Genomic DNA, 26,825 nt, shown 5'->3' on the forward strand with positions numbered 1-26,825 from the left:
AAAAATTAAAAAAAAAAAAGAAATGGCATGGTGATGGCACATATCCTTTATGCGTATCTTCCCATATATTGTAAATCATCTCTAGATCTCTTATACCTGATGCAATGTAAAAGCTATGTAGATAGCTGTTATACTCTATTGTTTAGAGCATAATGACAAGGACAAACGCCTAGACAAGTTCAGTAGGGATGCAATTCCCCTCCCCCCAATACTTTTGATCCTTGGTTGCCTGAATCTGCAAATATGGGGGACTAACTAGGTTTCCTTGTCTTCGTTCTCCCACTAAACGAAACCTACTGCTCTGTAAGATTAAAGAAGAGCCCTAATTCTTGCTTCACTTCCCTTCATATTCCAACCAGAATTACTGCAAGAATACTGTACTTTCTTACCTGTATTCTTTTACTTCTCTCCCTTCACCTCCTACTCACAGCCACATTTGCTGAATCCAAACCCCTGTACCTAAATGTCAAGCAATGCTGGGGGTCGTGGGGATTATGTAATCACACGTTAGTCCAATTTCATATCTTCTTGCTGTTAGTGTCCTTCGGTTTGTCTCTGGTTCACTCCCTCTCTTTCTTAAGAGGGATTATTGTTTCCACCATTCTCCCACTCAGAATTCCACGAATCTCACCTTGTCCTAAACTTTCATTCCTAATTTGAGAGTTGCATGCAGTAAGAGTCCCTGTGGCCTCCATGCTTTCTACTTCAACATTTCATGCAGTCTCAGAGAAGGAAGTACCTTCTTTCCTTACTGCTGTCCTCTCTAATTGTACGCTGGATTCTGTTCTCTCCTGCTTGTGTTTGGACTTGGCACTATCAATTTGTATTTTGTGTATCACATTTTCCCCTCTGTTCCTTTTTACTGCATCATTAACCATAGTTAGTGAACATACATCTTGGTCTCAGAACTTAGTGATGAAGACGCCCGCATCCTTTACTAGAGTATCTGGGTTCAAGTTCCAGCTCTGCTCCCAATTTCACCTTCCCGCTCTGCGCATCCTGGGATGGCTCAGGTAGTTGGGTCCCTGCCACCTTGTAGGAGACCTGGATTGAGTTCTCAATTTGGCTTTGGCCCCAGTGGATAGCTGTTGTGGACATTTGGGTATTGAACCAGTAGGCAGCAGCTCTCTATCTTGCAAATAAATAAAAAAATAATATCACTCTTGACCATTTCCTGTCCTTACAGGTCATTCATTCATTATGTTTATTTCAGAGTGGCTCCTATGTGCCAATTACTGCACTAGTCACTAGATGTTCATGAGTGTGTGTGTGTGTATCATAGCTTTTTCTTTATAGTGGGTCAGGTAAGTCTAGTGTTAGGTGTCCTTTGTCATCTGATTTGTAAATTAATTTAGGGAGAACTGAAAGTAACTTTTCCCTTTCCAGGATATAATTTGTCTTTCCAGTTGCTCTAGTTTGCCTTCACATCTTTTCATAACGCTTTTAAATAGCCACATAATTCTTGCACATCTCTTGATATATTTAAACTTGTACCTGGTAGCCTTCTGGTATTTTAATTTGATCTGTAGATAGAATTCCAAATATCTAAAATAATGGATAGTACACAGACTCACTTTCTTAAATGCCATTATCTCTTAGCTAGGATTTTTGAAGAAGTTGGATAAAAGTTAATTTCACAGGGCTGTGAATTACTCTCTATAGTGACAGATTCAAATAGCTTATAAATCAGATTTTTTTTTTTTTTTTGACAGGCAGAGTGGATAGAGACAGAGAGGAAGGTCTTCCTTTTTGCCGTTGGTTCACCCTCCAATGGCCGCTGCGGACGGCGCATCTCGCTGATCCAAAGCCAGGAACCAGGTGCTTCTCCTGGTCTCCCATGCGGGTGCAGGGCCCAAGGACTTGGGCCATCCTCCACTGCACTCCCTGGCCACAGCAGAGAGCTGGCCTGGAAGAGGGGCAACCGGGATAGAGTCCGGCGCCCCAACCGGGACTAGAACCAGGTGTGCCGGCGCCGCAAGGTGGAGGATTAGCCTGTTAAGCCACGGCGCCAGCCCAGAATTGTTATTTTTAACAGGAAAAAGATAAAGAGGTTTACCACATGTTGTCCCCTGAATGAAAAGCCACTCCACCTGGCAATGGGTACTGGCAAGATAGGCTGGGGTACTGTGCAGAAGGGAACTTTTGATGGAGTTAAACACTTGTCCAACTGGGGCTGGAGCCATAGGGCAGCAGGTTAAGCCGCCATCTGCAGAGCCAGCATCCCATATGGGTGTCAGTCTGAGTCCCAGCTGCTCCACTGCGATACAGCTCCCTGCTAATGTACCTGGGAAAGCAGCAGAGGATGGCCCTCTGCTTGGACCCCTGCACCCACGTGGGAGACCCAGTGGGTCTCCTGGCTTCAGCCTGGTCCAGCCCTGGTTGTTACGGCCATCTGGGGAGTGAACCAGCAGATGGAAGATCTCTCTTCTCTCTCAGTCTTCCCTTCTCTCACTTTAACTCTTTCAAATAAAATAAATAAATCTTAAAGCAACCAAAAAAACAAAACAAAACAAAATAAAAAACTTATCCAAGAGTTCTCCAGACACCCTTAATTTCCAGATAATCTTAGCAGAACTAGTTAGGTCTGTTTTTCAGATTCAGCCTTATCAGCAACTGAACTTCAAAATAACAAAGAAACATCAGGAAATTTCCTGGAAGTCCTTCCTGTCTTTGAATGCCCACTCAAATACCTGTTGGACACAAAGGCTAAACATAAACCTAGTGTCCCAGGCTGCCCAGGACCCCTGTCTAACCTCATTCCAGTGGCCTTTACCTGGCTTTGGTCCACCACACTGTTGAATACTCTCTGCAAAACTAGTACTTCAGCTTTCCCTTAGGGACTTTGACTTTGTTCTTTAAGCTACCCCCAGGAGGCTTTGCCTCTTCCATGAATGCTAATCTTGGTCCCCAATGGCTCTACCAGCATCTGGATGGATTAATCCAGTGGATTCTGAGCTTCAAGGGTTTGCCAAAGGGAATGAGGGGCAAAATGCATCTGCATAACTAAGTGAGTCCATGTGCCTGTCTAGAGTCAGGTTCAAATTGAATGGAGTCGTCCATATCGGACAACTGAACGCTGGTGATTCTGCCAACGAGTTATTTTAATCATAAAATTAACATTGGGGTGTTTTGATCTGGTTATTGGACTCCCAATGTCCATCTTTTAAAAATGTTTATTTTTTTATCTACTTGAACAGGCACGAGAGAGAGAAAAAATAGAGAGGGATCTTCCACCTACTGGTTTAACTCTCCAAATGCTTTCAACCGCCATGGCTGGGCGAAGCCAAAGCCAGGAGCCTATAACTCCACAGGAGTTTCCTACATGGGTGGCAGGAACCTAAGTACTTGGGCTATCACCTGCTGCCTCCCAGGATGATTAGCAGGATGGATGGGAAGCAGAGCAGCTAGGACTCGGGCTGCCACTCTGGTGTGGGATATGGACGTCCAAGCAATGGTTTAACCCACTAAGCCACAACATCTGCCTCCCATCTGTCTCTTAAGAGCAGGATAATCCAGGATAATTTTCCCTTTTCAGGGTCAAGATTAATATCTTTTTGATACCCACTTACTGTTTGTGGAATTATTTGCCAACAAGTAAGAGAAAAACTGGTGAGATGTTTAAATTGGCTGTGTGACTTGAAAAGAAACACTGCTCTATGAATCTATTGAGAATAATATTCATAAAAGTACTCAGGAGTTCCTTCAGGTGAACAATGGATCCATAAATTACTAGAAATAGAGTTTATTGTTACATTTATACATTATAAAAGTCAGGTGTTCATATAAAAAAATAAATTCCAATAATCACTGGCTAAGCTTCGACCCAGAAGTTCAGGTACTGGAAATCTGGTCCCCACTGCAGCAGTGCTGGGAGATGATTGGGTTGTAGAGGCTCCTTTGTGATAATGGGTTATGGGCTGTTGCTGGTGTGGTGTGTTGTAGCAAGCTCTCTCTGGCTAGAGATGCACGGCCATGTTAATATGCAGGAAGGAGGCCTCCATCAAATGCCGGCACCATGCTCTTGGACTTTGCAGCCTCCAGAATCATGAGCTAAATAAACCTCGATTCTTTATAAATTACCCAGTCTGTGGTATTCAGTTGTAGCAACAGAAAACAGACTAAGACATCACTTAGAGTAGAAACATATAAGGCTGCTACCCATCATATTTTTTTTGTGTGCTTGGTATGAAAAATATCCACTGTTGTTTCATGACATGGTCTTAAATCAAAATCACAATATCCAAGGGAAAAACGACCCTAACAAGAGAAAAAAAAAAGATACTGTTAAAAATGATACGAAAACAACACTATATATATATATACTCATAAGATTATATCCTACCTGTGGTCTCTTAAAATAATCAAGTCCCCTTCCAATCTTAATCATCCATCCATTGTTGAACCTATGGAAATTAGTATATAGCATTACACTGAAGACATTTAAATCAGACAATTATTCAAGCTATAGTGTATTAACTCTCAGCAAAATGTCCCACTGTTTCCTCCAGTGGCAGGAATTGCATCAAATCTGGAGTTAATCAGGGCCTCTGCATAGAATGAAACAAAACGGCCATCCTGTAGAAACAATCACTTGGTCTGATTAACTGGTAAAAAAATTTAACAATTAAATCAAAACTGACTCTTGAATTTAGCTTGTTGATAAAAGTTTCCCTGTCCTGCTGACAAGTGCAAAGTGTGTTTAGGGGGACTACTGGTGGTGCTTCAGAGGCTCTCCTACTTGGATCTGGGGGAGGTGAGGAAGAGTCCTAGACCTTGACCTCCACTTAAGCAAGCAGCTGCACTTGCATCTGCTTTGTATACTTAGGGTCTGCTTAAGTTTTCACGGGTGGGCATTTGGCCTCGTGGTTAAGATGCAGGTTAGGATGCCAGTGTCCCTCATTAGAGTACCTATGTTTAATGCAAGCCTCTAGCTCCTGAGTCCAGCTTCCTGCTAATGTGAACCTGGGAGAAGGCAGTAATGGATCAAGTCGTTGAGCCCTGCCACCCACATGGGAGACCCGCTTTGAGTTCCTGGCTACTTGCTTCAGTAACTCCTCTGCCTGTTTCAGGCACTGGGGAGTGAACCAGAGGATGAGAGTTACTCTGACTCTCTCTGCCTCCAAAATGAATAATTTTTAAACAAGTTTTCATTAAAACCAAGGATGATATTGCCATAAACATATGAAAACCCTGCAAAATGACTGCATATGCTATTTTCTTACAGACCCACAAACTACCAGGATATTTAATATCCAAGAAGAAGTAAAACCACATTGAGTAAATATTAATTTCACTAGAAAATTAATTATTCCAACATCATAACATTACATAGATAGTTGAATAGACAAGAAACTACTCATCTTTCTCACATGACACAAGACATGTAAATTTTATTCTATTAGGAAATATTAAATGCACACAAAGAACAGTTATTCAAGTATTTTCTCCTCAAGAAGTTACTCCAATTACATTATTCAAATTTGTAATATTTAAAAACAGTAAGATGCAATCATAAAACATTAACAGAAATTTACATAGTATATTTCAACTAAATAAAAATTAAAATGTTGCACACCAACCTAATTTCTCGGTCATGTATTGAAGAAGAATATTCTACTTCCAACAATACTCCATGGTTCCTGAGTGACTCTTTTATTTCTTTTAGGCCACTACTTTGCTGCATGTTCCCAATGCCCTGTTAAAAGCGAGAGTTAAATTTTCTGCCTGAATTATTACTGTATTTCTAAAGCTATACTGTGTATATCATATGCAGTTTACAATGGAAAGTTTCTATACCAGTTTTAATGTCTATTAACTCAAAAAAGCAATGAAGGAATGTGAAGCAGCTTAAAGAACAACTGTTTTAATGAAAATAATTGCTCTCTTCTAATGTAAACATAACTCTCCTGTCTCTTGACATGTATTTTAGTGCTGATATCTAGTCATCCACGTGGGGCTGCCTATATCTTGAATTAATCCTAGAAACCATAATTACTTAGATTCAGTTCTATATAAGTTAAAGTCGAGATGCCTGTTATGCTACTATCACCCATATATAAAACTGGAAAACAGACAAAGTTGCTGGGGCCAGTATTGTGGCGCAGCGTGTTAACCCACTTGTGATGCCGGCATCCCACATCTGAGCACCATCTTGAGTCCTTGTTACTCCACTTCCAGTTCAGCTCCCTGCTAATGCTCCAGGGAAGGCAACAGAAGACTGCCCAAGTACATGGGTCCCTGCCACCCATGTGGAAGATGGGAATGTTCTTGGCTCTTGGCTTCAGCCTAGCCCAGACACGGTTGTTGTGGCTATTTGGAGAGTGAACCAGTAGAAAGAAGATCTCTCTCTGTCTCCCTCTCTGTCAGTCTGCCTTTCAAATAAATCTTTTAAAAAAGAGAGACAAAATTGTCAGTGCAGAGTGATCACCTCCTAGAAAATCCAACAGAGTAAATTGGTAAACTATTTGAACTAATAAGAGAGTTTAGCAAAGTGACCATATATAAGATAAACATCTTAAAATTCAGTACTTTTTTTTTTTTCAAAATGTGTTATGCCTATCGTTAGATAATAAAATAAGGGGCCAGCGCTGTGGTGCAGCAGGTAAAGCCACTGCCTGCAGTGCCGACATCCCATATGGGTGCCGCTGTGAGTCCCAGCTGCTCTACTTGCAATCCAGCTCTCTGCTGTGGCCTGGGAAAGCAGTAGAAGATGGCCCAAAAGCTTGGGACCCTGCACCCACATGGGAGACCCAGAAGAAGCTCCTGGCTCCCAGCTTCAGATCAGCCCAGCTCTGGCCCTTGTAGCCAGTTTGGGACTGAACTAGCAGATGGAAGACCTCTCTCTCTGCCTCTGCCTCCCTGTAACTCTGCCTTTCAAATAAATCAATCAATATTTAAAAAATAATAAATTAAGTCCCAAAATAAACTCCCAAGAAATAGATGAGATCAAGCTAGAACACTGTACCCAGGTTTTCCTAGGCCAGATTGCATCTTGTAACTGAACAAAGGTAATAAGTTAAGACAGTGTAAGTGTTTTTAGATGCTTACCTCATTCAGAGAGGTGAGAAGATGAATAGTTTTTACTTTACATGGTCTTTTAATAAGCATCTCACAAAATCGAAGGAAGTTATATAGCTGAAAAATATTAAGATGGATTATCAGTAACTCGTATATTTAAAATATTTCAGGGGCCAGCGTTGTGGCACAGCGACTTCTGAGGCCCTCTGAAACGTGGGCATCCCACGTGGGCACTTGTTCATGTCCTGGCTGCTCCACTTTCAGTCCAGTTCTCTGCTAATAACCTGTGAAAAGTAGCAAGGATGACCCAAGTACTTGGGCCCCTGTCATCCACATGGTAGACCTGGATGGAGTTCCAGGCTCCTAGATTTTGGCTTGGCCTAGAAGATCTCCCTCTGTCTATGTAATTCTGCCTTTCAAATAAATAAATAAGTATTTAAAAAATAATAATATTTCAGAACATTTCACTTACCTGATGTGTCTGTCTAATATAAGGATCTTCTATCCAAACTTCTGTAACTGTCTCATTAAGGTATTCTTGAAAAAGTGACTCATAACTGAAACCTGTTGCATTCTCTTCTATTTTAATTTGCTTGTGGTATTTTCCATCTACAAGACACAAGTTTTCATTATATAACCAGTGACCATTTTAAAAGTACATTTTATATTTTAAGTAGGCTGATTAACCAGAATCAGCTATACATTTCTGAACTTACTCAGCAAATATTTATCAAATGCCTACCATATACCATGCACTTTGCAGAAAACTACATATACAGAGGTAAATAAGGCCAATTGCTCCATAAATGATTTCTGCCTTCACAGCGGCTAGGCAAGGGGAAAACTTCCGAGGTTTCTTGTGAGGTTCCTGAGCTGGATCCTATAGACTGGCAGTTTATTCAAGGGAGGGCTTCGTGTACTTGACAACTTCCTGTCCCCATGAGTAGAACCACAAGTTATAACTCAGTGGCTATCTGGTCCTCCTCTTCAGACTTGACCTTCTATGTCTTGAAAGTCAACAGCTAAAGTGATTTTAAACATAACTGTAATGCCATATGGGGAGTTCAGACATTGTTCTCAGCAGTTACTGAGTATTTTAAGCAGAAATTTTACAGTGCTTCTTAATAACACAAGCTAAAGACTGGGATGTTACAGTATCCACAGGCTAGATTTCAACGTGGGGAGAAGGAGACACAATTTTATTACTAATCCACAGAGCTCAGTGGGGGAGGAGGGTCCTCAGGGTATGGGCTGATAACAGAACTGTAGGAAGAGGTGGGAAGAGGGTTGTACTAACAGAAAGGAAGGGCAGCGCAGGCCTGAATGCCCTGGCTTCTCAGGTGTAGTATCTTTGGCCATAGAAAGCAGCAGTACTGTGCATTTCATGTAAGGGTGGCAAGGGCCAATTACACTGATCTTTGTCAACCAGATTTTTTTTTTTTTTATTGTCATCCAGATTCTTAGGCACTGTGAACTAATAACAGGGAACAATACCTGCCTCATCCCTAATCATTAGCAATGCTTAACTCTGAAGTGTTTGATTCACAAGAAAATCTGAGGAGTCATAGGAGTTTCTTTAGCTACTTTAATGATTTTGGTCAATTCATAAAGGGAAATAGAAACAGAATGCAAGATTTGCAGTCAGTATTTCTCTACAGTTCTTATAATGCAGTGTACACATAAGCTTCATAGGGATCTGTGAATTCCTTAAAAACAGCACACAAAGTCCTGCAGTGTACGCAGCTCCCATCAGATGCTCAAAGAGGAGTCTGACCCCAACCCTACCCAGCTTACTTAAAAAAAAAAGTTAAGAATAATTCTTGTATAAATCTGTCAGCTTCACGGACTAGAAGTCAAGGCCACACACAGCTCCAAAGGGCAGAGCCAGAAATCCCTGGTGAATGGGCTGGACCACAGGGGCTATGGGCAGCTTTCAAAGACAGCCTCTTTACCTTCTTTTACTTGATCCAAGTATTTCTTGATGTTTTCTGCTCTGTCCATATAGCGAGAAATTTTTTCTCTGAGACTGCATCTCGTAGCAGGATCTTTGGTGCCTATAAATTTAAAAGAAATAGGTTCTCAAGTTTCAAAACAGTTTTTTTCTATTTAGTTCAGGTATTACTTCCAGTGTCTAAGGTTTTCCACAGATTCCCTATCTTCTAGCACAGTCTACCTCAGTCCCAAAATTCTCAAGATGATGGGCTTGGGCTCAATTATCCAGGACCCTCATGTTAACCCTGAGCATCCGAAGCAGCTTTGTACAGGACGGAGGACTCTGAAACTGCGAAGGAGAAGGGTGGCTTATTTCATGTTAAATCTGAGCACTCACTCACCCTAATTATCCGCAAGTTTGAAATTTTACCATAATCAAAAGACAGTAAAGAATACCTGTTCTCCACAAAAATGCTTCTCCTCAAGACTTCTCCATTATGGTTAATTCTCCTTTTCCCAACCAGCCAAAAAAACAGTTATTTTTGAATGTGTATTATCCATAGCATCTTATCCCAATCTCCCTTCCCCTGCAAATCAGTTACCAAATCAGTGCTCCTCCTGTAAGGGCTAACTGAGGGACAAAATGGAGGAACTAAGGCTAACCGCATTTTTCTTGCTTCTGTACGAGTTGGCTAAGCTTGCATGCAATATCTTTAGAATAAGAAAGGACGGAAACTCCCCAACCCTCATCCTGTTGTGACATACCAAGGTTTTACTGTTTTACCGCCATCCTCGTCCTTGCTTGCTTAAGCTGATAAGGAAAGAAGAAAAACCGCAAAGCACGGACAGCCCGTACCACCCCTGCCCTGCTTGCTTTAGCTGATAAGAAGAAACTGCCCTCGACCCCCATCCCAAGCCCCTTACCTAGCAACCATTAACTTACCCAATAGAATGCTAGTAACCTGTAGCTTGCCCAATAGGATTGTAACACAATTAAGTATGCTAATGCTGTGGTTTTTAGCTTTAAATACTCTGTAAAGCTGATGTTCGGGGCCGCTCTCTCTCTCTGCACTACACTAGAGGGTGCTATTGAGACGGCCCATTTGCAAATGAAATAAACTTACTCTTGCTATTGCATTGGTTGGAGTGGAGTCTGTGTTTCTGGGGTCCGGTCAATTTGTGGGACGCCTGCTTAAGGGGTCTTACATTTCCTCTCCTCCCTGAATCCTTCCTTCCATTACTACTTTTATTTTCCATAATTTCATTTTTAGTCTCCTATTACTTATATTTTATTTTGAGTTAATTTTATATTTATAGAAGAGTTGCAAAGATGGTAGAGTTCTTTTCACCCAGACTCCTCTGGTATTAACATATTACAAAACCAAAGCACAATAACCAGAGCCAGTTCTTCCTTCACCTTTTATGTCCTTGATGTTGAGGAAGAGTATTGGTCATCTTGTAGAGTATCTCTTGTCGTGGGCTGTCTGATGTTTTCTCATGACTACACATGAGTTTATCCATTTCTATCGAAATCACAGAAATGACATGCCATTCCCTCTGGGTACTTGAGGTTTGTGTCTCATTACTGATATTAGCTTTGATTCCTTGGCTGAAGTGTTGCTCACAGATTTCTTCAGTTAATCGTTATTTTCACCTTGGTAATTAGTACAAATCTTATGGGAAGACATCCTGTTTCTCATCCTTCTTTCTCCCAATGATTATAACACACATTGATGGCCTTTCCCTGCAACAACTGTGACTGTGATGTTTGTAAAATGCAAATTTTCTATTTGCTCCTTTTTTTAAAAAAAGATTTAGTTATTTTTTGAAAGGCAGAGTTACAGAGGTAGAGGCAGAGAGAGAGAGAGAGAGAGAAAAGTCTTCCATTTGCTGGTTCACTCCCCAAATGGCCCCAACAGCTGGAGCTGGGATGATCTGAAGCCAGGAGCCAGGAGCTTCTTCTGCGTCTCCTACGTAGGTGCAGGGGCCATTCCCATTTGGGAAGTGAACCAGTGGATGGAAGACCTCTTTCTCTGTCTCTCCTTTTCTCTCTCTGTAACTGCCTTTCAAATAAATAAATAAATCTCAAAAGAAAAAGTTTGAGTTTCTTTCTGTTATCTTTTACTGAATCCTTAGAAAAGTAGACTGCATTTGCCCACTCCATTTAACAACTTGCCATTTGGTCTATAGAAACAAAATGCTTCTAAAAGCTGAGGTCATTAATGACCTCTGCTCTATAGATGGTATAGTCCTTTCTTTTTTCTTTTAAAGGTTTATTTATTTATTTGAAAGTCAGAGTTACACAGAGAGAGGACAGGCTGAGAGAGAGGTTTTCCATCTGATGGTTCATTCCCCAGCTGGCCGCAACGGGCAGAGCTGCACCAATCCGAAGCCAGGAGCCAGGAGCTTCTTCCAGGTCTCCCACATGGGTGCAGGAGCCCAAAGACTTGGGCCATCTTCCACTGCTTTCCCAGGCCATAGCAGAGAGCTGGATCAGAAGTAGAGCAGCCAGGTCTCAAACGCGCCCATATGGGATGCCGGTGCTCCAGGCCAGGGCGTTAACCCACTGTGCCACAGTGCTGGTCCCAGAGTAGTCCTTTCTAAGTCACCACCCTTGGTCAATAGTTGGCAGTGTATGACACTGTAGACCCACCCCCACCATAAAAATAAGCTGACAACACATGTACATTAGACTGTGTGGAGTGCCATTAAAAGAGAATAAAGCAAGGAAAGAGAAGAGGGAGTGTTACGGGTAGGGTTGTAATTTTATACTAGAGGTGAGGGAAGGCTCCCAATGGGTGGTATTTGTGTAAAGAAAAGGAGGGAGAGGAGGGCATACTCCTAAGAGAGGCAAACCCTGAAGTGCACCTGTAACTATGTCACTCTTCTGTAAGATCCTTAAGTAGTACGTCTTTATCTGAGGAAGGGTTAAAATCTTTTGGCAGCCAAGGCAAACCACAGTGTGATCCAAGTCCCAATCTATAATAACTTGTCACTCTTCCTTACACATATGCTGGAACAAACTGAACCTCTTACTTATTACAACAGCACAGACAGGGGCCAGCACTGTGGCGCAGTGGGTAGAGCTTCCACCTGCACTGCCAGTATCCCATCTGGGCGCTAGTTTGAGACCTGGCTGCTCCCCTTCCAGTCCAGCTCTCTGCTATGGCCTGGGAAAGCAGCAAATGGCCTGAGTCCGAGGGCCCCTGCACCCGTGTGGGGGATCTAGAAGAAGCTCCAGGCTCCTGGCTCCTGGCTTCGGATTGGCCCAGCTCCGGCCATTGTGGCCATTTAGGGAGTGAACCAGTGGATGGAAGACCTCTCTCTGTCTGTCTCTCTGCCTTTGTAACACTGACTTTCAAATAAATAAATAAATCTTCAAAAAAAAAAAAGCACAGAATCTGAATATTCTTTGCTGAATTTCTGACTTCTAAGATTCTAGCTTTTTCTCCAAAACCCCTATCAAATCAGACCTCTCCCTTTGCATCCCCAAATGACCTCTGACTGTTAAATCCTCACAGCACTTGTCCACATCCCTCTCCGGTACTTACTCCCGGTATTAGTCACTCGCGTTTTGGGTCTTAACCTGTCTCTGTCATGTCAGTGTCTCTGTAACCCCCGTGTGATCATTGAAGCACACCAGAGGAGAATTCCTGTGACTGTCCTACTTCACATTCGAGAGCAGCCAGGACTTGAGCACTGCTCCACCTGACAACACTGTACACGGTCTCTTTCTAGAATTCAGTGTAACAGTCATTGAGGCCTGGGGCTCCACTCACGGCTCTGTCACCACCACCTAGTTGCAGACCTAGGAACACTTCTCTGTCACAGGGCAATTGTAAGGATGAAACCAGATGGTGCTTTTAATGTGTGCTGCACAGTGCCAGACTCTCAGCACTCAGATGACGTAGCTACATTTGTTGTTGATTTGGTCATCATCACTATCATCACCATCCTCATCATCATCTTCTTCATCTTCATCATCACCAAAAGGGCCCTGCCCACGGTGGAGTTTACAGTTCTGAGAAAAGCACCAAACCTTGGAGGATGCCTTCTGCTCTCTCAAAATCTCTGTAACACTTAAACTATAACAAACTAGAAAGCACAGAGAGAGCCAGATCTAGGCCTTGCTGGGGTGAAGGAGCAGGGATCAATTTTTTTTTTTTTATAATTTTCTTTTTCTTTTTTTAAGATTTATTTCTTTGAAAGGCAGAGTGACAGAGAGGTCTTCCGTCAGCTGGTTCACTCCCCAAATGGCCACAACAGACAGGGCTGTGCCAGGCCAAAGCCAGGAGCCAGGAGCCCCTTCCTGGTCTCCCAGGTGGGTGCAGGAGCCCAAACACTTGGGCCGTCTTCCACTGCTCTCCCATGCACATCAGCAGGGAGCTGGATCGGAAGTGGAGCCGCAGGGATTCCATATGGGATGCCAGCTTAACCCATGAGGCCACAATGCCAGACCCGGTTATAATCAATTATACACACAGTTACTAAGCGTCTTCGATGAGCCAGGGGTTTTGATACTTCGGTACTGCTCAACATTGAATAACTAGGTAATATGAAAAACCTGTATCCCCCATCTACAATCTTGCGATTTCTCACAAGGAATTTCAGTACATCCATTTAATAAAACAACCTTTTCTATCACCATGATTTTTACTTACTTTTAATGAAAATGTTTCAACTGAAGAGGGCAAAGTAATGAACATCCTTATTACCCATTATCCAGATTTTAAAATGCTTGGCATTTTTGCCATAATTGCTTCAACTTTTTAATGTAAAGTTACAGACATCATGACATTTCTTTCCCAAACACGCCTTCATCTCTAAAAATTAAGGGTAGTTTTCGAAAAACATCGCAATAACAAGGTTAATTTTGTCACCCTATTCATATTGCGACTGCCCAAATTGATCCAAAAGTGTCTTTTTAAGGCTCGTTAGGTCTCTTACATCTTTTTAAATCTTTACACCCTCTTTGGATTTCACCAACAGACTACTAAAGGAAAGAAACCAGCCCAGCCGTCCAGCAGAATATGCCACTTTCAGTTTCGGCTTCCTGGCGGTGTGGAAGAATGGCAACCCCGACACCAGCAGCTCCTTTGCCCGGCTCCTCCCCTCCGCCGCTCACTGCTCACCTCTCAGAACCTGCAGGAGCAGGTCAATCCCCTCTTGGTAACACACCAGAGCGGGCTGGTACTGGGACTCCGAATCTAGTTCCACCGCCCGAGTCAGCACAGTGACTGCCGCAGCCGCGCTGTCCGCTTGGCGTCCCATCCCGGACTTCGCCATAATCGCGAGCACTGCTCCCGGGCTCAACTCTGACTGAAGTTCTGGGAAGCCCAACTGCACTTCCGGAGTGGTCACGTGACATCCATGCGCCTGCGCTCTTTTCCTTTGGGACTTGAGTGGAAGGAACTGCGCCGGAACTGAAGTGTCCCAGTTCAGCTGTCGCTGCGACGGAAGGTTTGAGTGTCGGACCTGGTCGTCCTTCCTCCCCTCATCTTCCCCTTGGTGGGAAGGTTCACAGTGGGTGGTCGTCCAGCGTTGATGAATGGCGGGTGAGTGACTGAAAATACTGCATTTTCCGCCAGCAGTCTGAATCTGGGAACTCTTTCCAAAGCAGCTTGATCTTCCGTATTTCATTCTGCGTTGCGGTTCGCGGCCGCCCAGGTAGGTCTGCTTCCCAGTCCCATCCCCGGTCGTTTGTCAGATTTCTCTACCATAAAGTTACTTCTTCCAATTTTCCGTCTGTACTCTGGGAGCAGGTCATTAAGCATGGCGCACACCGAGAGTAGTTTTGCTACACCTTTTAAAAATGAATTATTTGTTGCCTTTCAGAAATATTGATTGGTAGGGTGCTTTGTTGAAATCAAAGTGATCAGAGAAGCTAAATGAGTTGCATCAATATAAAAATGCTTAGCTTGGAAGGAAGAGGTACGGTGAAATAATTCAGCGCTAAATTGTTGCAGTTGCTGAGGGATTTCTCTGAGGTCTCTTTTTCAGGAGACACCTTGCATTGAGTCCCACAACTCCATTGTTTTGTCCACATCACAGGAAAATCCTGCAGAGCCTCACTGAGCTAGAATCTGTGGACACTGAAGTACAGCGCTTAGCCTGTTTATGTCTCAGAGTATTATTAGCTTTGTGATCATGTAATAATTTCATTATAATAAGAACTGCCATTTATTGAGGACTTCTTGTGTACCGGGTACTGTTTCAGGTAGAGTAATTCATTTACGAGACAAGAATTTTCTTTCTTTTCTTGGGGGGGGAAATTGAAAAGCATAAGGCCACCTGCCCAAGGTTTGTGTGTGTGTGTATATATGGTTCATAAACCTAATGTGTACATATGTATATATATATGTATATATGTACACATATGGTTCATAAACCTAATCTTTCTGTTTTCAGTATATTAAGCTATAATTGTTTTGTGCCTTACCAAATAAACATGACCTTTTTAGATTATAGAAGCTTTACCTGTATGTTAGAAAATAGTTTAAAAATTAAGCAAGAATCCTTTTCCTTTTTTAGCAGTAAAGTGTTACAATTTAGTGAAAGTACTCTAGACCAGGACTTGGGAGAAGGGGGTTCCATGCTGCATACCCTCTTGATAGCTGGCCTTGGATGCGTGGGTAAACTTTCTGGCATGCGTTTTCCTCACCAGTAAATTAGGAGTAGTTGATTTCTAATTGTAGGAGTTGGGATTTTTTCAGTCCCTTCTAGCTCTTTAATTTTCTGTGATTCTGTGCCAAGTATCTTTTTAATCTGCCCTCATTGTTGAAGAAGACTTTTAAAATAATGGTAAATTCCCATTTCCTGGTTTTATGGAGTCACCCTTGGTGCTAATTCACTGGGTGAAAATGAGATGGGGTTACTGTATACTGTAGTTACTACCTGGAGTTTTGCAGAACTCTGAATAAAACATTTATTATAAATTAATTTATACCCTTACTATATTAAAATAACCAAGACTTTACTGTTAAACTTCAACTAAGTTTATAATTAATTTGCTGCTTTTTAAAATGAGATTTATTTATTTATTTATTTGAAAGGCAAAGTTAGAGAAAGAGAGATAGAGAGGTCTTCTATCCACTGGTTTACTCCCCAAATGGCCACAATGGCCAGAGCTGGGCCCATCTGAAGCCAGGAGCCAGGAGCTTCCTCCAGGTCTCCCACATGGATGCAGGGGTCCAAGTATTTGGGCCTTCTGCTGCTTTCCCAGGTGTGTCAGCAGGGAGCTGGATCGGAATTGGAGCACCATGAACCAGTGCCCATATGGGCTGTCGGCACCACAGGTGGTAGCTTTGCCTGCTAATCCACAGCCCTGACCCTTGATTTATTTATTTGAAAGCAGACAGAAAGGAGCAAGAGAGAGACTTTTCATCCACTTGTTCATTCCCCAAATGCTCACAACAGCCAGGGCTTGGCCTGGATGAAACCAGGAGTCAGGAACTCTGTCTGACTCTCTGACAAGGGTGGCAGAAACCCAAGTATCAGGACCATCATCCGCTGCCTCTCAGGCGCATTAGCAGGAAGCCAGAACCTCAAGCGGAGCGTCACCAGGACATCATCCAGGCACTGCCATAGGGGTTGTGGGTGTCCTAAGAAGCAGCTTAAACCTCTTTGCCACAATGCCCACCCTTTGCTTACTTTTTTAATATAGAGAATGTGGCGCCTGTCTGTTTCCAAGATTTAACTGACCGATGGATCTGTGTTCTGGTCCTTACAGCCTCTCGAGAGAACAGTCATCACACCATGGCAGGCATTTTGTGCTTGCTAGTTCAGAGGCACCCGAGCAGACTGCAGGTAAGAGTTTCTTCGCAAAAAATAATCTTTTTGTTCCCTAATCCTTAGGAATTTTTTCTTTCTTATACAAGTATATTTGATTTGTTTACACATTCCTTTTATATTTTTTAGTGTTGGGGTTGATTTTATTTATTACAGCTTCATCTGTTTCATCCCTAAAGATTTGGAATCACAGATGTTCTTTTCCTGAAAAACCTGTCAGTAAAAAAAATGTACTGTTGATTCCCACTTGGTCTGTCTTAATCTTCTTAAAGTTTTAGGGTTTTTCCCCCCTCAATTATGAAAGGAGTACATTTTCAATCATAGAAAATTAGAAAAATATAGGAAAACAGAAAGAAGAGAAGCAGCCTTCCAGAAACCATTAATGTTGGTGTTTTTATCTATTTCCTCTGGTCTTTGTTTTAGAAAGTGTGATGGTGCAGCCTAATCTGCTTGGGCCCGTCTAGATATGCACCTGCTACTAGGTGCAGATGATGATAATGTCAGGGTTTTACATACATTATCTTACCCGTAGGTTAATCCTATGAGGGCAGTATTAAGTCCTTTCTAAAACTGAGGAAGCTGACTTTGAGAGGATATTGCGTGTCTCAGAGCTGGCAGGCAGCAGAACAGAGTTAGAGCCCAGTGTTCTTGTTGTGTAAAAGCCCCTGTTCTTCCTTTCCCACGTCCACTCCTTCCTGCCCATTCTCTGCATGTTTATGCCATCTTCAGCCAAGTCTGACACAGGCTAAAACCAGGAGCCAGGAACTCCATCCTCGTCTCTCACACGGGCGGCAGGGGCCCAAGCACCTGGGCTGTGTTGCACTGCTTTCCCAGGTGCATTAGCAGGAGGCTGGATAGGCAACAGAGGAGCTGGGACTGGAACTGGCCCTTTGATATGGGATGACAGCATCATAAGCAGCAGCTTCACCTGCTGCACCACAGTGCCATTCCCGGTGAATATTTTTCTTCAGCAGCCTGAGAAAAATGGGATTGGACGAATGCAAAACTCAAACAAGAGATAGGAACTAGGAATGATGGCGTTTTTAGGACTAGAAAGAAAACCGAAACTCATTTTGGGTTTCTTCTACGTTGTTTGTTGAAGGTGAATTATTTTATATTCTAGTTTAGACCAAGAGTTGGTAAACTAATACAGCCTCCACCTATTTTTGTAAATAAAGTTTTATTGAAACATAGCAATGCCCATTAATTTACCTGTTGTCCATGCTGGCTTTCACCTGGTAATGGCAGAGTTGAGTCTTGACAGTGGAGCCTGTATAGCTCCAGAGCTGGAAGTACTTATCTAGTCCTTTCCAGAAAAATGTCACCAACCCTTGCCCTGGAAGTCTATATTTATGTACTTTCGGATTTATTATGTGTTCATGGTGAGATAGGATGTATTCATCTTGGGAGCTGAAATAAACCTTTAAAAATTATATGTTGGCTCAGAACAGATTTTCATAACCTAGAGATTGGTGAGTATGGATTTCTGCACAATACAGAGTTCTAAAAAATGAATATTTTATATCATATTTTAGACTGTGACAAAAGGTGTGGAGTCTCTCATTTGTACAGATTGGATTCGTCACAAATTTACCAAATCAAGAATCCCAGATAAAGTAAGAATAATTTTTTAAATTTTACATATTATATTTAAATGATACCTATTTTTATAATATTGAAAACATATGTTAAATTTTATGTGGATATAGGTAGTAGTTGAGAGGCTAAAACAGTAGGATTTGTAAAATGATTATTAAAAATAAAGAATGCTCTGTTACATATGCCAGTGGTATATGTTTACAATAGGTCTCACCTTTTAAAAAATTATTATTTTTTTATTTATTTGAGAGACAGAGAGTTCATTCCCCAGACGCCTGCAATGGCCGGGGCTGGACTGGGGCCAGTCCTTTTAGACTAGCTTTTTTCATTTAGCAGCATCCATTTAAGGTTCCTGCATGTGTTGTGGCCTAATAGTTTATTTCTTTCATTACTGAATATCCCGTGGAGTGGATGAATATTGTTTCTTTGTAAATTTGCCTATTGAAGGACATCTTGGTTGCTTCCAATTTGGGGCAATAATAAAAAAGCTGCTTTTATTCATGTATAGGCTTTTTTGTAGATATGTATTTTTTTTTTTAAGATTTATTTATTTATTTGAAAGGCAGAGTTACAGGGAGGCAGAGGCAAAGAGAGAGAAAGATCTTCCATCTGCCAGTTCACTTCCCAAATGGCCACAATGGCTGGAGCTGGGTGGATCCAAAGCCAGGAGCCAGGAGCTTCTTCTGGGTCTCCCACGCAGGTGCAGGGGCCCAAGGACTTGGGCCATCTTCTACTGCTCTCCCAGGCCATAGCAGAGAGCTGAATCGGAAGTGGAGCAGCCGAGACAAACTGGCATCCACATGGGATGCTGGCACTGCAGGTGGTAGCTTTACCGACTCTGCCACAGTGCTGACCCCAGGTAGATTAAGTTTTGCATTCATTGGGTAAATGCCTAGGACCATCCCTGGATTGTATGGTAAAGATTACGTTTAGCTTGGTTAGGCCTGGGTTTTGTTTGGTTTTCTAATTTTTTATTGTAATAAAAATCACATAATATAAAATATACTGTCTTAATCATTTTTTAGTGAACTGTTCAGTAGCATTAAATACATTCACGTTGTTGTACATCCATCACTGTAATCCATCTCCAGAAAGCCTTTCATCTTGCAGAGCTGAAACTTTACACTCATGAAACACTAGGTCGCCTTTCCTCCATCTCTAGCCTCTCCACCACCATTCTCCATTGCTCTTTTTAAAAGGTAAAATAGTGGCCGGCGCCGCGGCTCACTAGGCTAATCCTCCGCCATGCGGCGCTGGCACACCGGGTTCTAGTCCCGGTCGGGGCACAGATCCTGTCCCGGTTGCCCCTCTTCCAGGCCAGCTCTCTGCTGTGGCTAGGGAGTGCAGTGGAGGATGGCCCAAGTCCTTGGGCCCTGCACCCCATGGGAGACCAGGAGAAGCACCTGGCTCCTGCCATCGGATCAGCGCGGTGTGCTGGCCGCAGCGCGCCAACCACGGCGGCCATTGGAGGGTGAACCAACGGCGAAAGGAAGACCTTTCTCTCTGTCTCTTTCTCACTGTCCACTCTGCCTGTCAAAAATAAAAAAAAAATAAAAAAAGGTGAAATAGTACTACTATTGACTACTTTGATACCATTAATGTACTTGATATGCTTTTGTCACAAATCTCTTTGTATTTCAAGTCATGGTCTTTCCATTCCTTTGTCTTACATTGTTCCGTGTTTCTTACTTCGCATTGTTAGAAGTTAAGGATAGATACAAATGTTAGCATTCATTTTAAATTTGTGCAGGGCAGTGATTTCAATCATGAACTGTGGTAAGCATGAAGACTTTAAAACTTCATAGAAATGACCCTGAGGTGCATACCTTCAGCCCCTGCCTATTTTCTGAACTTACTCTTGTATTCTTCACTGGGTTTCTGGACATTGCCGCTTAGATAATTCATGGGTATTTCAAGTTAAACATATCCAAAATCAAACTCCTCTTGCTTTCCCTCCAGACAACTGAACAAGGAAAGTGCTCCCCCATGCTACTTAGGTCAGTTCACGCTGCCGTCCTCTCCCTGGCTTCCCAGACTAGAGACATCTGAGTCGAGCTCAAGCTCCGTCTCCTTTACCCACTCACTACAGAGCCATCCGTTTACTGCTGTATGTCCCCAGATTCAGCCCTTTTCTATTGGAATGACTGTAGCTCAGCCTTTTAAGTCATGGCTATACATACTCCCTAACTGCGTTTCCTTCTTCCAGTCTCAGCCTCAGTTCGTTTTATCCTCTTGTAAGAGTTTTCTTTTTGAAGCTTTTTTTGAAATAGGTCACACTGCTTCAAGTCTTCAGTTGCTCTGTATTCCTGCTGGCACTTGCTAAAGGCTGAGCACAGCTGAGCATAGTTTAACTTCACCCTCTTCGTGCTTTGTTCTGCATTAGCCACAATGAACTGCTTGCTTTCCCCAAGTGTTTCATGTCCTTTGAGACTTTTTTTATAGTTTCTCCTTTTCTTTCATGCATCTGCCCCATTTTCTGATTTCTACCATTCTTCTCACCCTACATTTCTTCAAAGTCCAGAGAAAAATATAAGCAAAAAGAGCCAGAAAATACCCTTAATCTCACCTATCCAGAGACAGTTCTGTCAACTCCTTCAGTATCCTTTATGACTGTATGTTTATAAACCTGTGAGTCATCTATATGTTTTCCTAGCTGATTTCTGCTTAGCAACATAATGTGAACCTCTCAGTGGATAAGTTTCTATAAAACTATTTGTAATCATTGAATAATATTGTTTTTTTTAAAGATTTATTTTATTTATTTGAAAGAGTTACAGAGAGAGGCAGAAGCAGAGAGAGAGAGAGAGAGAGAGAGAGAATCTTCCATCCCCTAGTTCACTCCCCAAGTGACCACAACGGCAGAGCTGAGTTGATCTGAAGCCAGGAGCTTCTTCCGGGTCTCCCACGTGAGTGCAGGGGCCTAAACACTTGGGCCATCTTCCACTGCTTTTCCAGGCCATAGCAGAGAGCTGAATTGGAAGTGGAGCTGAATTGAACTGGAGCCGACATGGGATGCTGGTGCTGCAAGCCAGGGCTTTAACCCACTGCACCACAGCACCGGCCCCAATACTGTTTTTTGTAAAAAAAGAAAAATTTGTTGGTCTACTCACAGAGATGTCTCCTTTTTTTTTTTTTAAAAGTTTCTATTTAATGAATACATTTTTTCATAGATACACTTCAGTAATATAGCGGTTCTTTCCCCCATACCCACCCTCCCACCCCAGTTCCCATCCCACCTCCATCTCCCTCTCCCATTTCATTTTTAGTTTGATTTGGTATACAGAGGACCAACTCCCTGTTAAGCATAGATTTCAACAGTTTGTACCCACACACACACAACATATAGAGTACAGTTTGAGAACAGGATTTGCAGTAGATTCTCATAGTACAGCTCATTAAGGATGGAGGTCCTACACAGGGAGTAAGTGCACAGTGACTTCTGTTGTTGATTTAACAATTGACACTCTTATTAATGACATCAGTGATCACCCGAGGCTCTTGCCAGGGCCTGCCAAGGCTATGGAAGCCTTTTGTGACCATATTCTCCAAGAGATGTCTCTTGATCATCTGTCTTTGAGACCTTTATACATCTTACATGATTCCTAAAAACATAGGCAGTCGTGCACTTGGTACAGAAGATACAAATACCATTGTCTGCCAGGTATAGTGGTGTGGAAATCTGTTTTGTTTTATGGCTAGACTCAGGAATACTTGTGTTCTGGCCATCCTTCAGTGTCTGTACTTGCAAAGATAGTAGACCTTAGTCATGCTTATGACAGCATTGTATCCTGTAGAATGCATCAGAGTTTATGATTTGTGTCATATTCAGTTTTATTTGGAATAGCTGAACTGTATTCTATTGAGGAACAATCTGTGTTGCCTTCAGATGTTGCAGTGGGAGTACAAATGGTGTTATACATCTCTGTTCAGTAGAGTAGTGTATTCAATGGAGGGTTTCTATGTAGTAGCTTCCTGGGACCTTCGACTCAGAGAAACAGTTGAGATGTCAGCTCTGTAGAGCTTGTTTCTCAGCCTGCACCAGCAGCCTTATCAGTCACTTGCTATACTCTCATGAGTGGTACTTTGTACATACTCTTTGTAACTTGTGTTTCCTTTCTCTCTCTTTTTTTTTTTTTTTTTAAGATTGATTTATTTATTTGAAAGGCAGAGTTACAGAGAGGTGTTGGGGTGGGGAGAGACAGACAGAAAAAGAGACCTTCTGTCCACTGGTTCACTCCCCCAAATGGCTGCAACAGCCAGAGCTAGACAGGTCCAAAGCCAGGAGCCAGGAGCTTCTTCCAGGTCTCCCATGTGGGTGCAGGGCCCCAAGCACCTGGGCATCATCAGCTGCTTTCCTAGTCACATTAGCAGGGAGCTAGATCAGAAGTGGGGTGGCCAGGACTCAAACTGGTGCCCATATGGGATGCTGGCACTACAGGCAGGCAGTTTTACTTGCTATGCCACAGTGCCAGCCCCTTTCTTTTATTATTTTTTAAGTTTTATTTATTTTGTTTGAAAGTCATAATTAGAGAGAGAGAGAGAGAGAGAGAGAGAGATCTTCATCTTCGATCCTCTGTTGCTCTCCCTAAATGGCCACAACAATCAGGCTGGACCAGGCTGAAGCCAGGAGCCAGGAGCCTTTCAGATCTCCATGTGGGTGCAGGGGCCCAAGCACTGGGTCTATCCTCTGCTGTTTTGCCAAGCACACTAGCAGGGATTTGGATCAGAAGTGGAGCAGCAGGGACTCTAACCAGTGCCCATGTGGGATGCCAGCGTCTCAGAGAGAGGCTTCACCTGCTGTGCCACCACGCCAGCCCCTGTTTTCATTTCTAATTTACACGTTCTCCCATTTGACAGTCAACACCTAGCTGAAGAACAGGGAGAGGGTGCAGCCCAGTGCCCAGCTCACAGTGGTACTAATGTGTCCTCTAGACATTTGCATTCTTTAGTGTCATCTGCATGCTCCTGCTTTGTTCCACAGGTTACAAAACAAAAAAAGTGGCCTGCACTGTGGCATAGTGGGTAAAGCCGCTGGCTGCAGTACCGCATCCCATATGGGTGCCGATTCTAGTCCCGGCTACTCCACTTCCAGTCCAGCTCTCTTTTATGGCCTGGAAAAGCAGTAGAAGATGACCCAAGTCCTTGGGCCCCTGCACCTGCATGGGAGACCCAGAAGAAGCTCCTGGCTCCTGGCTTCAGATCAGCTCAGCTGCGGCCATTGTGGCCATTGTGGGGAGTGAACCAGAGGTAGAAGACCTCTCTCTCCCTCCCTCTCTGCCTCTGCCCCTCTGTAACTCTTTCAAATAAATAAATAAATCTATAAAAAAAAAAAAAAAAAAAAGGTCTTACCTGGGACCAGCACTGTGGAGTAGTGGGTAAAGCCACCGCCTGCAGTGCCTGCATACCATATGGGCACTGGTTCGAGTCCTGGCTGCTCCACTTCCGATCTGGCTCTCTGCTATGGCCTGGGAGAACAGTAGAAGATGGCCCAAGTCCTTGGGCCCTGCACCCACGCAGGAGACTGGGAAGAAGTTCCTGATCCTGGCTTCAGATAGGCTCAGCTCTGGCTGTTGTGGCCATCTGAGGAGTGGACCAGCGGATGGAAGACCTCTCTCTGTGCCTCTGCCTCTCTGTAACTCTGCCTTTCAGATAAATAAATAAATCTTAAAAAAAAAAATCCTTGCCTGTGTGATGTGTGGTTTTTTGTTTTTTGGTGTGTTTTTTTTTTTGTTTGTTTTTTTGTTTTTTTTTACAGGCAGAGTGGACAGTGAGAAAGAGAAGCAGAGAGAAAGGTCTTTCTTTGCCGTTGGTTCACCCTTCAATGGCCGCCACGGCTGGCGCGCTGTGGCCAGCGCATCGCGCTGATCCGAAGGCAGGAGCCAGGTGCTTCTCCTGGTCTCCCATGGGGTGCAGGGCCCAAGCACTTGGGCCATCCTGCACTGCACTCCCGGGCCACAGCAGAGAGCTGGCCTTGAAGGGGGGCAACCTGGACAGAATCCGGCGCCCCGACCGGGACTAGAACCCAGTGTGCCGGCACCGCAGGCGGAGGATTAGTCTATTGAGCCACGGCGCCAGCCACCTGTGTGATGTTTCTTAAGACATGAAATTCTTAGACTCTGTTTGAATAATCTGAATGGTAGAAATGTTTACCTTGAGGTTGAAGATTAGAAATGAGACTGTTGTGTAGTTGTGTGTGTTTGTGTGCGCACTTAAGAAGAAATGGAGATGCATAATAACTAAGCGTAAGTTGAAAATGTGCCTTTTGTGCTTCTGCCGTTGCAGGTATTTCAGCCCTCACCTGCGGATCATGAAAAATACGGTGGGGATCCACAGCACCCTCACAAACTGCATGTTGTTACCAGGATAAAAAGTACAAAACGACGTCCGTATTGGGAAAAAAATATAATAAAGATGCTTGGATTAGGAAAAGTATGTAGCTGTTTTAGTTGTTGTTAATGTTGTTTAAATCTGCTCTAAATTTTATACTTTTTAAACCTTAATGCATACATTTATTGTTAAGGTGTACATTTATTATTTCTTAGTTTAAATGTGTTACTAGTATGCTTGTTTGTAAATGCAATTTATTTGCATTTATCTCTAGGTTTGTAAGTTTGAGTGAGCCCCCCATTTAACATTTGACTGAAACTTGGTGCCATCTGCTTTTTCAACTGACCCAAGCATTCTTTCTTTTATTCATAGGCACACACCCCTCAGGTTCACAAGAATATCCCTTCGGTGAATGCCAAACTGAAAGTGGTTAAACATTTGATAAGGTTTGTTGTTTACTATCTCAGCAGTTTTTTAAAAGATGTGTCACCTAGTGCAATCCTAAACACGTTTTCTTATGTCCCAGAATCCAGCCCCTGAAGTTGCCACAAGGCCTTCCAACAGAGGAGAACATGTCCAGCACGTGCCTCAAGAGCACCGGGGAACTGGTCGTGCAGTGGCACCTAAAACCTGTGGAGCAGGGCACAGAGAAGTCCTGACACCAGAGCAGCGCAGGTTAACAGTGCAAACCGCTTCTACTTAATGGTGGGGAGAAAGTGTGTTCCCTACAATGTATTAAATCCCAGTCATTTTCACTGACTGACCTCCCTGTGATTCTTCCTTATCCTAAAGACTTGGAGGGTCTTCTGCTATTATTTGGTTTAATGCTCTCCCTTTTCCCCTGATAGTTTGATTCCAAAATGAGTAAGGATAGCACTGTTCAAACAGTAGTTTCAGGTCCACTGCCACCATAGTTAGCAATTGTCATTAACTTTGTATTGTTTCTTTGTTTTGAGAGGTAGAGTTACCAAGAGAGAGGGAGAGACAGAGAAAAAGGTCTTTCATCCACTGGTTCACTCCCCAACTGGCTGCAACAGCTGGATCTGTGTGGATCCGAAGCCAGTAACCAGGAGCTTCTCCCGGGTTTCCCATGCTGGTGCAGGGGCCCAAGGACTGGGGCCATCTTCTACTGCTTTCCCAGGCCATAGCAGAGAGCTGGTTCCGAAGTGGAGCAGCCAGGACTAGAACCAGCGCCCATATGGGATGCTGGCACCACAAGTGGAAGCTTAGCCAACTACTACACAGCACCGGCCCTGTCATTAACTTTTTGTAAAAGTTGTTTTCTCATTTAATTGAATTCAGCAAATTCTGAATGGCTGTCTTTAGTCCATTTTGTGTAGCAAAACACTAGGCACTTTGTAAGGAAGAAAGGTTTATTTGGGTTCACGGTTTTGGCGGCTGTGAAGTCCAACCTCCGGCAGCCACATCTGGCCATGGGATCATGCCGTGTCCCGTTGTGGCAGATAGCATCATGATAGGAACTTGTGTGCGAGAGATCCCATGGTGAGAGAGGTAGCAAGACAGCTAGCTAAGACGTCAGAGTCGCTTCGTAATAACTGCTCTCAGGAGAGCGGCAGCAGTCCCTTCCAAAAGTAGCATTTTTGTGACCTAATCACCTTACCCTAGCCCCGCTTGTTCAAAGTCCTACCACTTCTCAGCACCATTGCATGGGGGATCAAGCCTCCAGCACATGAACCTTGGATGGGGGTAGGGGAGAATGGAGGGGAACAAACCATATCATATGTAAACTATAGTAGGCTCTTTGAGTGAACACTGCTCTGTGTTGGAAGAATCCAAAGCTGACCAAAACAGGAGCTTGCTTCCAGTCTGTTCTGCTGAGAACGGAGATACAGCCCAATTCCTGCAACTCTGCATGCAGCTGGAGTGGCTGCCCCGTGCTTGACTGTAAATACAGCCACGGGCATGGGTTCATTTTATCCTGAAATTTCATACCAAAAGTACTATTTGTTTCCTAATTGTCTAATTAGACCTAAACTTTATTATTTCACTCTGGACAAAGTGTATTCAGCCCTGTGTAAGTTTTTTCCTCATGGAACAAGGATATGAAATGAAAGCATTTTAGGATTTATTCAGAAACAGACTATTTTCAGCTTCAAAATTAATCTTTTTCAAATTCCTAAGGAACCTCTGATAACAGATAA

At 43.1% G+C, this 26,825-nt stretch overlaps 2 protein-coding genes across 3 annotated transcripts; one reads left to right on the forward strand and one right to left on the reverse strand.

Annotated features, from left to right (window-relative positions):
- Positions 1–3,728: 3,728 nt before the first annotated feature.
- MITD1 (microtubule interacting and trafficking domain containing 1) lies at positions 3,729–14,289 on the reverse strand. Its single transcript, XM_062209943.1, has 7 exons — positions 14,082–14,289; positions 8,970–9,071; positions 7,490–7,626; positions 7,048–7,134; positions 5,580–5,695; positions 4,343–4,403; positions 3,729–4,257 (listed from the first exon to the last, which is right to left on the reverse strand). Exons 1-7 carry the CDS (start codon positions 14,233–14,235, stop codon positions 4,162–4,164), a joined length of 753 nt encoding a protein of 250 aa, XP_062065927.1. The 5' UTR covers positions 14,236–14,289; the 3' UTR covers positions 3,729–4,161.
- Positions 14,290–14,365: 76 nt separating this feature from the next.
- MRPL30 (mitochondrial ribosomal protein L30) lies at positions 14,366–25,422 on the forward strand. 2 transcript variants are annotated; one of them, XM_062209945.1, is made up of 6 exons: positions 14,366–14,504; positions 16,679–16,755; positions 18,273–18,353; positions 24,619–24,765; positions 25,036–25,109; positions 25,190–25,422. In XM_062209945.1, exons 1-6 carry the CDS (start codon positions 14,498–14,500, stop codon positions 25,320–25,322), a joined length of 519 nt encoding a protein of 172 aa, XP_062065929.1. In that variant the 5' UTR covers positions 14,366–14,497; the 3' UTR covers positions 25,323–25,422. The 2 variants fall into 2 exon arrangements, with proteins under 2 accessions (XP_062065929.1, XP_062065930.1); XM_062209946.1 differs by having other exon boundaries at positions 14,371–14,616.
- Positions 25,423–26,825: the final 1,403 nt, after the last annotated feature.

This window comes from Lepus europaeus, chromosome 13 (assembly GCF_033115175.1).
Source record: "Lepus europaeus isolate LE1 chromosome 13, mLepTim1.pri, whole genome shotgun sequence".
Classification (NCBI taxonomy): Eukaryota; Metazoa; Chordata; class Mammalia; order Lagomorpha; family Leporidae; genus Lepus; species Lepus europaeus.

Bases quoted from the DNA above. Each gene is read 5' to 3' on its own strand.
- MITD1 (XM_062209943.1), bottom strand. From the start codon at position 14,235: ATGGCGAAGTCCGGGATGGGACGCCAAGCGGACAGCGCGGCTGCGGCA. The intron at 7,135-7,489 runs GTAAGTGAAATG...AATATTTTTCAG, and splicing joins ATATTAGACAGACACATCAG to CTATATAACTTCCTTCGATT. The intron at 5,696-7,047 runs GTAAGCATCTAA...CGCTTTTAACAG, and splicing joins TTCTCACCTCTCTGAATGAG to GGCATTGGGAACATGCAGCA.
- MRPL30 (XM_062209945.1), top strand. The intron at 18,354-24,618 runs GTAAGAATAATT...CTGCCGTTGCAG, and splicing joins AATCAAGAATCCCAGATAAA to GTATTTCAGCCCTCACCTGC. The intron at 25,110-25,189 runs GTTTGTTGTTTA...CTTATGTCCCAG, and splicing joins GTGGTTAAACATTTGATAAG to AATCCAGCCCCTGAAGTTGC.